At 60.9% G+C, this 16,494-nt stretch overlaps 1 protein-coding gene across 5 annotated transcripts in view; it reads right to left on the bottom strand.

The window, feature by feature from the left end:
- Positions 1 to 16,494, bottom strand: part of CASZ1 (castor zinc finger 1) — a 187,432-nt gene that overhangs the window by 43,457 nt on the left and 127,481 nt on the right. For all 5 annotated transcript variants that reach the window (XM_062593431.1, XM_062593430.1, XM_062593429.1 and 2 more), the window contains one exon: positions 4,863 to 5,432. In XM_062593431.1, the coding sequence (XP_062449415.1) occupies positions 4,863 to 5,432 (570 nt within the window). The remainder of the gene's footprint in view (positions 1 to 4,862; positions 5,433 to 16,494) is intronic.

The following is a 16,494-nucleotide window of genomic DNA, read 5'->3' as shown; positions in this document are numbered from 1 at the left end:
TGGAAATCATCTTTGGTATCCATCTGGTTAAGATTTCAGTTGGTACAAATAATCAGATGCAAGAGCCAAGACCACAGAACAGGGGAGTTTTCAGGTCTTTTCTGTGCTTTGACAAAGTCTGGGGCTGAACTCAGATCTCATTTCCCTGGATTTGCCCCCCTCACCCCCAACGACAGCTGGCATTCTGCTCTTCCTCTCCTCAAATTTGGTGCTGGGTGGTGACACTACCCTTTTTAATCAAATGCTTTGCCAGTGCTGCTGCAAAACTCAGCCTTTCTTCATCCACATTTGAAGTGAAACCCTCACCAGTTCCCGCTATTCACTACCTAGTGAGCACACCTTTATCCACTCCAGCATCAGTCCACCAACACATCCCCTGAAGCCAAGACAACCGTCACTTATTTGCACAAGTAGCTAACCAAAATGCCAGAGGTTCTTCTAGCAAAAGCACCTGTGGGAGGGATCTGTCTCACCACAAAGATGGTGTAAGATGCAGCCAACTCATTTCATGTACATCCTGGAACAACTATGAACAGGCAATTATTATTATCTAGCCAGCAAACAACTCTCCCCCCACATCCACCCACAGACAGAACTGAAGCAGGACAGTAGCTGGGACACAAACCCTGCAAAAAGTGTATGGCCCTAGATTTCTGCTCATCTCCAGCCCCGGGAACCACTGGCACTACGTCTTCTCCCCCACTCCTCCTGCATCACATTTTTCTCTCCTCTTCTGTGTGATAACAAAAGGGCTTCCTCTCCCCTTGCTGCTACTCTCCATTTGTGGGCATTGCCAAAGAGCAGAGATCTGTGTGTCTCAGAGCAGCTATCATATCACAAAGGATCCGGAGCTAGCAAAAAGGGGCTAAAAATAGCCTGCAGCAGCACACTATATATGGAAGGAAAAGCAAAACAGCCCAAATGGAGTGTAAGGTCTGGATCCTGGGGGATGGGGCATCCCAGGCAGGGCTCTGTCCTTTATTTCGCTTGGGAGGGGAAACATGTAAATGTGGGGGATACAGGATAATAAGCACCAAAGTTGCACTCTTCACACATGTCCTCCCTCTCCCTAGGAAATTAGGAGCAAGAAAAAACCCTTGCTGAGAACAGCGCTAATACTCAGTTTCTGAGAGACTTAGCCAACAGGGAAAGAAAAGGAAGGAAAACTTTGAAAGCTAGTACAAGGGAAAGCTGGCAACTACCTTAGCTCTCTATGCAAGTGAAAGACAGAACAAAGAACATGGATTTGTATAGGAAAATCTTCCTAGGTATTTGTGCATCAGTGAAAGATTGTGGAAAGGGATCTGTCAGAGACTGTACTGGGAAATCTGAATGCTATATATAAAGGCGCACAGAAAAGTATTGGTCAGTCAGTGTAGGAGAGGGCAAGTGAATGAATGAGGAAACTTATCTGCGTGTCCAGAACACAGTCTGACACCTGTCTCGTGACGGACACCAGCTTTGTGGCTCCTGAACATGTTCCCTAGCTGATATAGGAGGGAGATATAGAAGGCAATACTTTTGCAGAGCCCTGCTGAGCCCCACACCAAGGAGTGGCCCAGAAGAAGAAACAGGGACCCCACATATGCATGTTCCCCATGGTGAAAGAACTATCTTTCTTTAAAGCATGAGGACTGAACAGCATGGACCGAGTCTCAGCAAACGCCTGTACGATGCACAACAACCCTCACTGTTCTTTGACCCCAGAATGGAATAATGGTCGCAGGAATTTGGCATTAGACTGCAGGAGGTGCTACTGAAAGACACGAACAGTAGCTGAAGTAGTCCATGAAGCAGGTTGTCTGTGTACTTACTGGGACTCCAGGAAGCAGCAAGCCCATATAATTAGGATTACTTTTCTCACTGACTTACAAAGCTCTGCTAGATGCAAGATCTGTTTTCCTGTGTGGCTCCTGCTTTTTAGCCTAGGTTTCCAGTTGATCAAAGAAGTACAGGCTCAGTTTTAAATGTTGCTGAGCACTCACAGCTCTATGTCCTCAGAGAGTGCAACGGGCACCCAACACCCTCAAAACCAGGTTCCTGCAAGAACTTCCCTCAAGCCACACTACCTGGATGGGAAGAGCTGTATTGCTCTCCTTTGATCTGACTGCCTTCCGCTGTGTCTTCCTCCTCTACACCCCCCCCCCCCCCCGAAGTCACAGGAAAAAAACTCTCTTCTGGTGTAGGTAGTTGCAAATCTCACTGGAATACTTTAACTTGCACTCAGTAACACCAGATCTGAGGGGACTCAGTCAGGAGCAGCCTAAAATCTATTTTCTGGAAGACTGCCTTAGAAACAGAGAGAAAAAGAACTTCAACGTTTCTAAAGCAACTTATGTTTCACTGTGCTTTTCAGGGAAATGTTATGAACAACATTTACAAGAGGGCTCTTGAAACACAAGCTCAAGACCTGACAGTACCTCCGTGTGCAAGTCTAATCCCATGTGCCTGCATATGTAAACTGGACCCTGCATGTGCTACTACCTGCTCTGTACATAAATGAGCCTCCAGCCTCCATGAAAGCTTATGCATTTTTGTATAATCCTCTGACAATACTGCCCTAAAAATGCATTTCACTGAGAACTCCTAACCCAAAGGCAAACCTCTTTTCCTTTTCATTTTCCACAGGTTGGTAACATAGTTTTACATTCTAGATTCCCCCTCTTCCAGCTTTCCGGCAAATAAAAGCTGCAAATGTGGGGGAAGGGCAATTAAAACAAACTAAAAACTGAGTCCAGGCACAATCACCTTGTGTCTGGGAACGACAAGGGCTTTCCTATCAAAGGAAACTGAAGGTCACACTTTTCCTCATTGATCTTGCAATGTTTGTTAATTACTCTGTCACTGATGTGGCGAAGGATAATTAAACAGCTCTGTTTATATCTTATATGCATAATTATGTGCGCTGCCACTGAACTCGTGAAGACTAGAGAATGTGCCTCTCCAGAAGGCAAATGGACAGACAGAGATGAGTTTCGGCTGCATTATTAACAGGAGGAGGAAAACATGCGCGCACACAAAACGAAGAAAGTTTGATGGATTTGCAAAGTGCTGAGATCAGAAGAGGAGGGTGTGCAGGTGGAACAGATTAGGGGGAGATCTTTCTATTGCAAATCCAACCCAACTGTGTAACAAATTAGGGGGAGTGAGTTGCTCTGCCCTAATAAAATACAATCTGTCCAAAGCTTTTACTGAGGCTTAGCACTTGCACAGGCCAAAAAAAAAAAAAAAAAAAAAAAGAACAGCCTGGAGGGACGTAGGTATCAGAAAATAAGGAAGAAATTCAGATCAGGCTTTCCCCAGTATCTCTTGCTGAATTCAGCTTTTGGATGAACCACAGAAACAAAGCTGAAGCTATCTCAAAGTAAGAGATGCACACACAGCCTGGAGGAAAACACCTTGCAACTGCATACAAACCAGCATCCATTACAGAAGTGGTGAGGAATACGCACGTTTTGTAATTAACAGCTTTGCATGGTAAGATCTTGAACTCAATGTGCATTACCTCCACAGACAATGCTGGAGGACACATTCCCACAGAATCCCTTACGAAGGACTCCACGCTGTGGTAAGCAGAAACCCCCTCCACCTCGCCAGCAAGGATAACCATGCCAGCAAAGACGGAATGAGACTGTATTTAAAAATGTGTAACACCTCTGTCACGGCTTTGGATTTGACAGCAATGAAAGGGCACTGAAACCGACACGCAAAGCGGGGGATAAATAAACAAAAAGAGGAGGACAGCACTGGATGCCAGCTCACTCCGAACTGTAAGCTTTGCAAGCGTATCACAGCACCAAGTCCAAGCAAAGAAGCCTTACCAAGCTGCTAAGCAGCATCCCCTCGGGTTGCTCTGGCGAGCCTCCCCCGCACGCAGGGCCGGGAGGGGACGCGCGGCACGGCCCGGCCGCCGCGCCGGCGGGCGCTCCGGGGGCGGCACGCCTTTCCCGCCCGCCCGGCGAGCCGCCGCCTCTACCTCGGCCAGCGGCGGCGCCGGCTCCCTCGCTGCCGCGGCTCCCACAGCCTTCGGACGGCGCGGGGGGCTGCGCCCGCCGCGGCTTCCAGAAGCTTCGGGCGGCCGTTAGGGCGGGGCTGCGGCGGCCGTTAGGGGCGGGGCTGCGCCCGCCGCGGCTTCCAGAGGCTTCGGGCGGCCGCTAGGGCGGGGCTGTGGCGGCCGTTAGGGGCGGGGCTGCGCCCGCCGCGGCTTCCAGAGGCTTCGGGCGGCCGTTAGGGCGGGGCTGCGGCGGCCGTTAGGGGCGGGGCTGCGCCCGCCGCGGCTTCCAGAAGCTTCGGGCGGCCGTTAGGGGCGGGGCTGCGCCCGCCGCGGCTTCCAGAGGCTTCGGGCGGCCGTTAGGGGCGGGGCTGCGCCCGCCGCGGCTTCCAGAGGCTTCGGGCGGCCGTTAGGGCGGGGCTGCGGCGGCCGTTAGGGGCGGGGCTGCGCCCGCCGCGGCTTCCAGAGGCTTCGGGCGGCCGCTAGGGCGGGGCTGCGGCGGCCGCTGGGGGCGGGACGAGCCCCGGCCCCCAGCGTTGCTGCAGCCGCGAGCACCCCGCGTCGAGGGCAGCGCCGTGCGTCCCGCCCCTGGCAGGCAAGCGGCAGCGCGAAGCCAGCGCGCAGTGCTGGTACCGGCCCGGGACGGCATGAGACGGGGCAGAGCTGCTGGAGGCAGGGAGCTGCGCGGGCGAAACCCACCCCCCTCCAGAAGGTGACTCTGGGGCAGGGGCAGTCGCAGGAGCCAAACACCTAGCGGCCGGGCCGGCTATCGCTAGGGGATCTGGCTGCTCTGGTCCCTCCGCCGGGCTGGCGGGTGCGCCGCTCCGCCTGCAGAAAGCAGTGGCCCCGGGTGCCCCTGCCGAGGCCTTACCTGAGGTGGCTCCTCCGCCCAGCTTGGAGGCCGTCTCGCCGCCAGCGGAGCGGCAGCTGTCATCCTTGGAAGCCGGCCCGTCCGAGTCCCTGTCGTCCAGGAAGCTGCTGTCCTGCGAGCCCCGCAGGGCATCTGTCTCGTCCCCGTTGTCTTCCTCGTCGCTGCAGCCCTTGGGCTGCACCATGTAAACCCCTTCGGGCGGCACCTCCGTGCTCTCGCAGCCTTTACACTCCTTGCCCTCGGCGCGGCCGAGCAAGGGCTCTTCGTATTCCCCGTTCACCCACTTCTCAATCACCTCCCTCCGCTTGTCCTCCTCGATCTTCTGCACGCTCCTGCCGAGTCCATCTGAAAACTCAGCCCCCAGCTCCTTGGTCCCAGGCTGCGGCAGGTCCTTGTTGCTGCTCTCCCGCTGGGGACCCTTGTCCACGCGTGCCTGCTCAGCTCCCCCGTGATCGAAGACCACCTGGCGGCTGAGCTTGGCACAGATTGCATTTAGCTTCAGGCCACCTTTGCGCTTGGCAGCCATCGTGGGTTTTCCTGAGGTTGTGTCAGTGCATATAGTTCTTTCAGCTGGAAAGAGAGAGGGGACAGAGGCAAGGAGAGGTGTTAGTGGGAACAGGCAACTTGAACCCAAACAGCAAATGGCTCATCCCCACTGAACTGGCCTTAACACACGGCCAGCACTGCTCGTTGGAAGGTGGGACTGCCGTCTGCTTCCTAAGCCCTGACGGGGAGCCCGGGCTGGAGAGCCCGGTGCGGGGCCCGCTCGGTACCGCTGCACCGACGGATGCCGTGCCGCGGACCTCAAGGGAGAAGCGCTACTTGTGCCGGGACTGACCTGGGCTCAGATGGCCCCGAATCTCTCGAGCAGCCCATCCTGGCTTTAACTGCCTGGCCCACAGGTGACAGTAGTACAGACCAGCCTCTGCTCCCGGCTCACGCAGGATACAAAATCTGCTCAAAGCCAAGCTTGCTCTGTCTTGCCAGCTGCAGCACCACCCGCTTTTAGGTCCCCCGTTCAGTCCCAGATGTGTCGGCCAAGCTGACAGCTGCCAAAATCACACCCGCCCGTAACTGCACCCATGTGAGCAAGGCCCCACGCACCCGCAGCACAGCTCCCCCGCTGCAACCCCAGAGCAGGCGAGGAGTTCGCTCAGTGGGGTTTACTCGTGGTCTCAGTACGGCGCCAGAGAGAACCAGCACAGAGGCTAAGGGCACTGGGAGGCAGCGCCCTGAGCGCCGCTCCGGTGCCAGCACTACGCTTTCTCCCAGTTGTGCGGGAGAAAAGCACGCTGGGCTAGTATCAGTTGATCAGGCCCTTTGCCTGCTCGCTCGCTCTCACACAGGAAATTCTGCTCTCACACTTCCCAGCACAATCAGCTAATTAGTGTGGGTTTGTTATTTTAATGTAGTTTATTCATATGTGACAGCTAGTAAAGGAGGGGTAAGAGAAAGTGGGGGGAGGAAGGAAGAAGGTAAGGTCTTGACTTCAAGGTCATGGAGAGCCTGGAACTAAATGGTCCCTATCACAGAGTCACTTGCATAATTACTGCAGCAGCACTTCTTCACAAGATTTCATCCCAAACAAAAGCAGAAAACGGATCCTAAATCACTGCCCCGTGTCCAGCGGGGTCTGAGCCCAGGGGCCGTGTTACTGTTTGAGCCACTGGAGCTAACATGGGCACGGTGCCGGACGGGCCCCCACAACACGCTTCCGGGCTTCGCGTCCCGCTGAAAGAGGGGCCCGTGGCAAGGAGAAACCGTCTCCTCCAGACCTCCGATGGCGAAAACGGGTTCCTTCGCCGCACAAGCGTCCCTTGCGGCAGCTCAGCCCACACCTCGCTGTCACCAGCGCGGAGGTGCTGCTCCGCAGCAGTGCAGTGAGATTAATCAGACCCCCTACAATGCATCCAGAAGCCATCGTGACAGCCCCTAATCCTGTAACATGACAGCCCAATACAAACAGACTGAAACTTTAGACTCGCCGTCCAAGAGCCAGAGAGTGGCTGCTTAGCGTAAACTCCTGACAGCTTCAGACACGCTTCCCTGTCAAGGACCGCAAGAAAAATAACCCCCCGACAAATATATCAGCCCCCCACGCAAAGGGAGGCAAAACGTGCTCCTACGCTCTCCAAATGCATACCCCCTCCGGCACTAACACCCATGCGCATTCGTGCTTTCGTGCAGGCAAAGCACATGTAGCCCCCAAACACACACATCCCCATCCAGAAATTACGCTATTCAAGAGCTGTGTATATGCACTTGCACACTCCACATATGTGGTCATGCGCAGATGGCGTAAAACCCCCCGTGCCCCCCGAATACGCAGACCTGCGTGCTTTCCCGTTCACACTCCCCCCAGCGCATCCACGCAGCCCTCGCACGTACAGACGGGCACCGGCAGAAGCCCATAAAGCTGCAGAAGTGTCTGTGCGCTGGCACCTTCCCCTTCCCATCACATTCCTGCTCTATTTAGGGCAGAAAGCGAAGGCAGATCCCACGTGCAACTGGTCCCGCCGAGGGAATCTCAGGAGGCAGCGAGGCCACTGTGCCTCCAGCTGGAGCGCAGCCAGGACGCGGCAGGTTATGCCTGTACGCTTGGGCGAAGGGCCAGCCGAGGGCCGGCAAAGCGCCGGTGGCTGCAGGTGGCCAGGGCAGCGCGCTGGCGCGGTGCTGGGGCACTGGGTCAGCAGGGAATCACCGGCCCCGCTCTCCCCAACGCTGCCTGCCGATTTCTCGTCCAAGTTCGGGCAGCTCCCGTTATTCTGGGCTGGAGGTGAGCAGCCAAGTGCGTGCACCAGACGGCGAATGAATATATAAATATTTATCCAAAGGAAGAGGGGAAGAGCCGTTCCCGAGGCTGCACTTGCTGCGTATGCAGCAGCTCCCGGGAGCCTGCAACTTGTCTTCCTTCTCCGTTCCTGCCTCCTGCCCTCTCACACCCCCTGGCTTTGCCCTCTGCCCGCACGGCTGCTGCCCCAGCTCGTGCCCTCCCTTGGGCCCCTTCCTTGTCCCTCCTCTTGCATCTGGAGATTTTCTGAGCACAGCTGTGGTGTTTGTCAGTATTTTGAGACCCTTTTCCAAATTTTTTCCAAGTTAAAAATACAGCAAATTCATTGACACTCACCTTCTCCCAGAAATATAACACTACCCCTCCCAGAGACCTTCCTGAGACAGGATTCACTCTGCGGTGCCAGGGCTCTCGCGTGTACCCCCCCACCTGCGGCGCCAGGCAATCACAGCTGCCCGCTCCTTCTGCCAACTTCCCGGCAGCTCTCGGCAGGCCTGCACACATCCTTTTATCTCTCCACGCTGTGAGATGGAAGGACCTTAACCGAACCAGCGTTTCTGGTCCCCTCCTTCGGCCCGGCGACCCGAGCGGCGGGGGAAGCCCAGCTGGCAGAGGAACGCCGCGGGCGTCCTCGTCCCGCGCAGCCGGGCAGAGCGCGCGCGGGGAGCTGAGCGGCCGCGCGGGCACCCCGCACGCCTCCCCTCGCCCGGGCCCGCAGCAGCCGGGGGCCCGGCAGGCAGGCAGGGACCCCGGGGCCCGGCCCCCCGCCCCACGCCGCCCTGCCTCTCTGCCGCACTGTTTAAAGATTCCCGGCTAAGTAAACATCCCCCTTCATTTTCTTCTTCTAAATAGAAATGTTTTGATTTCGCATCAATCTGAGGAAGCCGTTTATAACCTGAGCCTGTCACACGGACTTTTCATCTCTGCCCAGGACAAACTCTCCCACATGCTCTATTTACACTGAGCACTTCCTCGGAAAACAATGCCGCCGGGAGTTTACACGGCTTCCCCCTGCCCGCGCCCCGCGGCCGCCTGGCGCTGCGCGGCGGCAGGCCCCGCGGCATCGGCATCGGCATCGGCACCGTGACGGCAGCAGTCCCGCCAGGCCCGGGCCCGGCGGGGGGCGAGAGCCGCCGCCGTCCTGCCGCCTCGTCGCCCTCCGGCGCTCGCCGCCCCGCGCCCCGGAGCAGGGCGGCCGGCCGCCTGCCCCGGGGACGCCCCCACGGAGGCGTCCGTGGCAGCGCAGCGCGGGCCCGGCGCTGCGGGGGCGGCCAGGCTCCCAGGGCAGCAGCGGCGAGCCTTGGGGCCGGGCCGGGCGCGGGGCCGCCGCTCCGGCTGCGAGGAGGGGCGCCGGGGGCCCTCCCTGCGTGGGCCGGCGGCGGGGAGAGGGGTGCTGGCTGGGGAGGGAGCGCGCGCGGCTGCTTCAGGGGGCCGCCAGCGCCGAACAGATGGAGCTTTCAGGCTGCGGTTGAAGAGTTTTAAGCCCAGCTGAGCAGCTCTGTTCAGGAGGGAGGTCCCAGCGCCAGCTTTCCAGGAGCTGCAAGCTCTCACTCGATTAATTATTAACGGCATTATTTGGGGCGGGAGGGGGGGGAAAGGAGGACCCGAACGCCGCACAGCGCTGTTCTTTTCAACCGCCGAGGCGCAGGCCTGCCCGCGGCACCCTGGCCTGCTGGGGAGCTGCCCGGCGGGCTGGCGGGCGCCGGGGCGCTGCGCCGGCTCCTCTCCGCGCTCGAGCTGCCCCGCGGCAGAGCCAGACCTCCGCAGAGAGGGCTGCCGGGCCGCTAGCTCCGCGCGCTCCCGCGGCCGGGCAAGGCAGCCACCCGCTCCAGGACACCTTGCCCCTGGCGCGACGGCTCCCGCATCACCCCAGGCACGGCCCACGAGGCGGGAGAGTGGAGTCAGTGCGTGTGTTTTCCCCTCTTTGGTTTATCAATAAAACATTTTATTGCTTTTAGCCCAGGAAGTGACCTTGGATTAGTGGATGCTGCCTCCCTGCCCGACCTTGGGGAGTTCGCAGAGGCTCTCCACCGCCTCTGCTGCCCCGCACGCGCGGATCCCGCCCGGCTGCGGGTGCGTGAAGCCAGGGAAAGCCCCCGGCGTGGAAGCGGGCCGGCGGGCTCCGGCTCGGCGCTGGGCGGGGGGAGACGGAGAACCAAGACGTGGCAGGAGGAAGGGAGCGAGCAGCCAGGGTGTCCTTAGGAAAGCACCGCCAGCGGGCGCCCCGCTCTCCCCGGCCGCCCACCCGCCCGCCGGGCTCCCCGTCCCCGCCAACTGCGGGGGCGACGCGGGGGGTCCCCGCGCCCGTCCCCACGGCCAGCGCCCGCCCCAGCCCCGGCGTGGTCTGCCCGCACCCAGCACCGCTCGACCTTCTCCTGCCTGCAACGCCAGCTCCTCCATCCGCCCAAGGGCGTCCCGGCTCCCCGAGCCCGGTTCAACCCCGCTCCCCAGGGGCTGGCAGAAGGCAGGTGGAGGCCAAAACTGGCCCCTTTGCAGCGAGCCTCTCTTGCTTCCCCGTGCTCACCCTTCCCAGCTGCCGGGCTAAGCTGTAAGCTGCTGGGGACAGCGAGGGGCAGCACGCAGAAAGCAGCAGCGGGCAGCGCGGGGCAGAGGCCCGAGCGCGAGCCTGCGCTCCAGGACAGCAGCGCCCTGCGCCGGGGGCTCCCGCCGGCCGCATGCTCCTCCTCCCGCCGCGGGCGCTGCCGCCGCGGGGCAAAGCCTCCGCGGGCGCTGCAGCGGGCGGCACGCGGGCGGCCTGCGCGCCCGGCAGCACGGGTCCTGGGCGCGGGGGCCCGGCCTGCGCACACCGCGCAGGCGCCGGCGGCCCCCGGCGCCAGAGCCGCGCGGGCTTCGCCCCGGCCCCTCGCCGAGGGGCCTCCGCAGCCCCCGGTGCCCCTTCTCTCCCGCCGCGGCCTCCGAAGAGCGAGCCCTAAAGGGTTAACGGCGATCGGTGAAATGGCATAGCAGATTGCTACAATAAATAATTTACTGATATTTATAAATATTCAAATCAGCAGGCTTCAGAAATTGAAAGGGGGGGCTCAGCTGATGAGGGGGGGCGAGCGGGGGGAGGGAAGGGGGGTGCTGACATTAATTCCCAAGCTCTCCAAATTCATTTGAGAACTGTTTCTCATTTCAAACAAATATTAAATCTTTCGGTGTCAAGCCTCCAAAATAAAATATCAAATAAAAAGTCATCGCCCTCTTGGCGGCTGACGCTCTATCTGCCGTTAAGCCAGGCACCTGTAGCCCCATCCCTTGGACAACGTGACGCTGGGAAGCACTCAGCCCCGACGGGGCCAGGCGCCGGCGTGCGAGAGCAGGAGGCCACCCAGGCGCCCCCGCAGCAGCTCTCCGTGCCGCACGGCCTCACCCGAGGCAGGAACCCCCGTCCCAAGCCCGCCACCCATAAGACCCCGTCTTCGCGTTCAGTGGCTTTTCTAACGCCCTGTAAGGAGGAAAGGGCTGAGGCTCGGAGCAACGCGCTTGGAGCCAGGAGCCCGGGACGCCGCCCTGGGAACCCCCCCGGCCCTGCGGCGGGAGCAGCACCGGAGTCGGCACTCCGGGCTTCTCCGCCTTCTTCTGGAAGGGAATTTGGGTTCGGGATTTAACCAGGGGGGTCGAAGCCAGGAGTCCCGGCTTCAGCCGCTGGATAACCATCAGGTCTCTCCAGCTTTCTGTGCCTCAGTTTCCGCAGGTGGAGGAGGAAGCGGGGAGGGAGGACGATGACGCAGCGGGTGAACCCCGGCGGTTCACTCAGTGCTCTGAGATCGCCAGGCCGGTGCTCCGTCACTGCTACTAATGGGGCGTCCTCTAGCTCTCAGCGTCCTGCTGACCCCTTGGCTGGCCACGGGGACGATCCTGCGTCCTGCCCTGGACCACCCCACCGGCAACGCGCGGCTCCAGCATGGGGTGAATTTCCCCTGGATGAGTAATGGCTTTTCTAATGCACGGGCAGGCTGTCAGCTTCCCTACTCCCAGTGTTTTATGGGTTTAACTGAACGGCTCTGAACTCCCTAGTAAGAAATAAAGTTATCCCTCAGCGTCCCTTCTAAACATTTCACTCAGTGCAAACGGTGTTTAAGAAAAATGAGGACATATTTCTTCTTAAGGATGCAGTATCCCCCTTCAGAGGCCTAATTTATGCCATATATCACTGGCCAGGGAGAGAAAGGCAGCACAGACCTCACACTAGGAGCGAGCCGGCCCCAGCTCAGCCCAAGCATGGATGCTCCTGCTGCAATGGTGCAGTGGGCTGCAACTGCAAGTCCTCCAGTCTGCCGAGTCCCTCTGGAGAGCAGGGCCGGGCCGATGGGCAGCAGAGCAGGGCGGGTGCCCGCTAACGCCCAGCGCTGCGCCGCCGCCGCCGCAGCCCGCTGGCACGGGCCCTCCGCCCGCCCCGGCGCCCTCGCCTCGCGCGGCACAACCCTCCCGCCCCGGGCCGGGCCGGGCCGCGCAGCCCCCGGCGTGCCGGCGGCCTCGCTGCCTGCCGCCGCGCCGGGCTCTGCGGCAGCGCCGGCTGCTCGCCTGCCGCTGCACGGGGCTGCCGCTGCTCCGCCAGCTCGGCACGGGCACTGGGCACAGCTGGCGGGGAAAGTGGTTTAACCGCGAGCAAGGACAGGACTAACCCTCGCTCACAGCTCTTCAGCAGCGCGGAGCCGGGCCTCTTCCTGATCCCGCGTGCGCTCTGATCTCGCCTGGCCCGCGAGCGGCCAGGGGCTGCTGCTCCCCTCGCGGGGCTCCACGCGAGGCAGGAGGGCTCCTCGGCCCTGCCCGCCCCGGGGCCCCGCTCGCCGGCACCTTGCCCTGGACACGGGAGGAGGCAGCTAAGCCGTCGCCCTTTCTGCACGCGCAAGTAACATACGGACCCTGCAGCAGGAACAAGCAGAGCGGCGCGGGGAGAACGGGACGCAGGCGCGCGACGGGCGACCGGGCGGTCTGGTCCGGGCCCTGCTCGGCGGACGACCCAGCGCTTTCCTCCGCGCAGGCGACTGCAGCCCGTCGCCCTTCCTCTCCGTCAGGAGCCACCTGGGCAAAGACTTCCCGCCCAGCTTAGCGAGCCCCTAGCTTCTCCGCGATTTTTGGGTGCTATTGCAACACCTACACCAGCAAAGGAAAAGCACGGATTCGGGACAGTTTCAGGCTCAAAGCTGCCTTGTGTCCTGCAGCCGCCTTTCCACTTCGTCTGCCAGTGCAGGATCTGTGATGAAACATTTCAACCGTTTCCTCCTCTCGGTCCCGTGAAAACCTGCTCTTGGAGCTCCGAACGAAAGCGGATTTTAGTGCTCCCTAGGCTGCTCCCTGGGAGCTTCCTGTCTTCAGTCTTTCTTTCAGATAACGTAAAGCCAAGAGGATCGGCTTTTCTGATCCGATTTCTCCTCCTTGCCTTATTTATTTATTATTAATTTTTTAGTCCAGTTAAAAGGTTTACTATTGAGACGAGTCTAAGTGGCCTCACTCAGCCTAAGTAACTCCATAAATCAAGCCGAACTGCTACCATCTACATCACAGTGCAGCCATCAATCTCCCCACAGGTTGTGAAGAAAACACAGGGGAAAGCAGCAAAAGGGAGAGTGAAAAGTAACAGCTCATCGCCACCAGGTCCCTGCAGGCTGGCTGTGGCCCTTGGAAAACTCCCTAGGAAGCCGGACAGGTTGTCAGGGCAACTAAATGCCAGCACAGTATGCAGCCTCCCCTTTCGCAGGCACCCTCGCTCCGGATGCTGTGCCGGGAGGCAGCGCGAGGCAGGGAAGCCGCGGCTGGAAGCGGCCGCGCTGCCCGGGGAGCCGAGCGGCGAGCTGGGACCGAGCGGCCGCCCCAGGAGCCGCGACCGGGCCGGGGGGCGGCTGCTGAAGCGCCCGGGGCCGGGAGGGCTGGCGTGGGAGCCGGCTCCCCCGCAGCGAAGAGGCGGCTGAGACGCGGCCTCCTCGAAACGTCCTGCGGGCCCCTGCGTAAGCACCGGGAGAGCCAGGGCAAGGGGTGCCCGGGAAGGTGAGGACGGTGGAGAGGGGCCCGGCAAGAAATCGGGGCAGCCCTAGAAAAGCAGGGGCACGGACAAATCGCAGAGGCCACTCCAGGGAACTCCCGCGAGGGGCCCCGGGGGCTTGGCAAAGACTTTGAGCTAAGCCTCTTGGCAAACAGCTCCTTGCTCTGCTAACTGAAGTTTCCTCCCCTCCGATTTCCGCTTCAAGGATTTTCTTTCCCTGCTCTCCCTGGCTTGCCCCCCACCGCAAAGCAGCCTGGAGTTTTGCCCTGAGCAGCTGCATCTGTCCCCTGAGGGATGCCCGCTTCGCGGCATGGGACCCGCGCCCCAGGCCTTGGCCAGGCCTCTAGGAATCACCTGGGATTAGCAGGGAGCACCTGAGTCTCCAGCAGGAGCGAGCAGGAGAGGGAGGAGCTGCTCAGCGCAGACCGGGGGAAGAGGTGAGGATTTGGCTGCCCAGCTCCACCTTGCCGGGCTGGCGCAGCCCGCACCACGCCGGCGCAGCCAGCAACGGCAGGGAGGGCAAGCTCGTGAACCGGCCTCGGCTGCGAGCGCCGGACGCCGGCGGGAGAGAAGAGCTGTCGGGGAGCCAGGGCCCTTAACGGCCCCGGGCGGGTCTGCTGATCCGCGCCCCGGGTTGGTAGGGAATCGCTCCCGCTTTCTCCAGCCCCTCTCGGTGACCTATTGTAAACAAGTTCCTCCACTGGGAAGCGAAACCCCGAGCTGCCGAAGCCCGGGCAGAGCCGCGCGGTGCCCTCAGGCAGGGCTCGGCGCCACCGCGGCCGGGGCTCGGCGAGCCCGCTCCTGGACGGGGACCCCCAGACTCGGCCGCTGGCTGGGCGGCGCAGGAGCGACGGGCTCCGCCGGCGGCACGCTGGCCCCTGCCAGCACCGATAAGCTCAGACGCAGCAAAGAGCGCAGGCTCCCAGTTAATCGCGGGGGGGAGTCAGGAGCACAAACGGGAGGTGGGAGCCCGAGCACCTGCTGCACCGCTGGGAAGCAGAGGGCCGGAAAAGGCTCCTGGCCGTGCTCCTTCCCGGCCCCGCGAAGTGAGTCAGCGGGCCGGCCCGCAGGAGCTGGCCAGGCCCCGGCCGGAGCTGCAGGACCGAGCGCCGACCGGAGCAGCTCAGCCTGCCAGCTTGCACGACGCCCTGCACCGGCCCCCGGCGAGCAGCTAACGTGGCGGCACCAGGACCACTAGGAAAAGCCTGGGAGCCACAAAGGCCGGGCAGTACGGGCCGGAGCAGCGCCAGCCGATCCTGTCCGCGTGGCAAAGGTTAACGGCTCGGCGGGGCGAGCTGACCGCCGGCGGGAAAGCGGCGCTCCTCGGCGGGCCGCTTCCGCGCCGCCGGCCTGGCAAAGCAGCCTGGGTGAGACAGCCCGGCGGCCGCGGCGCTCGCCCCGCGCTCTGCGGCTCACGCCGACGCTAATTCTGTCTTGCCTTTTGCTGCTCTTCCTTCTGGTCATTAAGGCTCATCTTCTTATCTGCCGCGTCCTCGGGAGCCCGTCCGCGTGCCGGCGCTCCCCGCTAGCTGCGGACGCCCGTCAGCGGGAGCGCGCACGTGTACCAGACCGTGGCCGTGCAGGTGCTCCCCTGCGCGCGGGGCACGCGCGTCCCAGCGGGCACCCAGGCGGCCGCGGGCGGGCGCAGGCAGGCGGGCTCGCGGGACGGCGCGCGTGCCCGGGCGCGCAGGAGCGCGGCGGCGCCGGCCCGCGCCCCCGCGGGGCCCAGGCCCGGCGCCGCGCGGCCCCCCGCCCCGGGGCGCGCCGCGGCCCACGAGCTGGCGCCCCGCGGCCGCGGCCCACGAGCCCGCGCCCCGCCGGCGCGAGGCGTCCGGGGCAAGGCGGTGGCGGGGCACCCCGGGGCGGGGGCGGCGGCGGCCCCGCGGGAGCCCTCCTCGGCCCGGCGGCGGCGCGCGGGCCGCCCGGGAATCTCTGCTCGCCTCTCCTGCGCTCGCATCTTTTCATGAACTCTATTTCTCTTTCCTTTCGGAAAACAACTGAGCTGTAAATACTGTTTAACCTTCTCCCCCCCTTCCCCCTCCCCTCCGCACTATAAAAACACAAATATGCCATAACTCAGCTGGCTCCGCCGCCGCGCCTCCAACATGCCCTGCTCCAGGCCTCTCAGGAAGGTCATAACAAACGACTTTCCGATTCAGTGCTCCTGAAATAATTTTGTGTATTAAAACCTGAATCTGCACTTTCTGGACCGAAAGCCTCTCTTAATTATGGCAAGCGTCCTTGGGATGGACAGTGATCCTTCACCACAGCACCGCGAGCCAACCGGCGCGGCAGCGGCGCGGCGGCCCCCGCCGCCCCCGCCCGCCGCCCCCGCCGCCCCCCTGCTCCCGCGCCCCCCGCCTTCCCTTTGCCCAATCTGTTTTCAAAGTGTGTCTGTCCTTTATTAAATTGTTTTCTTTTCCACATTATCAGTTGCCATGGAGACCTCATCTCTCGGATTATTTGAATTTCATTATATCTATTGATTTGGGAGCATTTCATCTTTTTTATTGTTTTTCTGTCAATTTTCAAAACGAATAACCATCTAATTTGCGTCAGTGCTGATTATGTTTGTCCCTCAATAGAGGTCGGCAGCTGCGTCGGGGAAACAAATCAATGGGAAACCATCATAAACCTCCCCAGTACAATCTCCAGGATATGTGGGTGACATTCCACGCCTGCGAGAAACACTCATCATACCCAAACTTCTTTCTTTCTTTCTTTTCTTTTCTCTTCCCCCTCTTTTTTTTTTTTTATTTCCCCCCTCAGCTCGCTCCTCTGGGCAGTGGCGGGTCACATTTAAAACCGCGTTTATTTTACACGTGTGCATATGCAGTTTTGGATGCATCGCATTT

Source organism: Rhea pennata, chromosome 22 (assembly GCF_028389875.1).
Source record: "Rhea pennata isolate bPtePen1 chromosome 22, bPtePen1.pri, whole genome shotgun sequence".
Taxonomy (NCBI): Eukaryota; Metazoa; Chordata; class Aves; order Rheiformes; family Rheidae; genus Rhea; species Rhea pennata.
The sequence above is the reverse complement of the archived record's forward strand: the minus strand, read 5'-3'. Positions and strand labels throughout refer to the sequence as shown.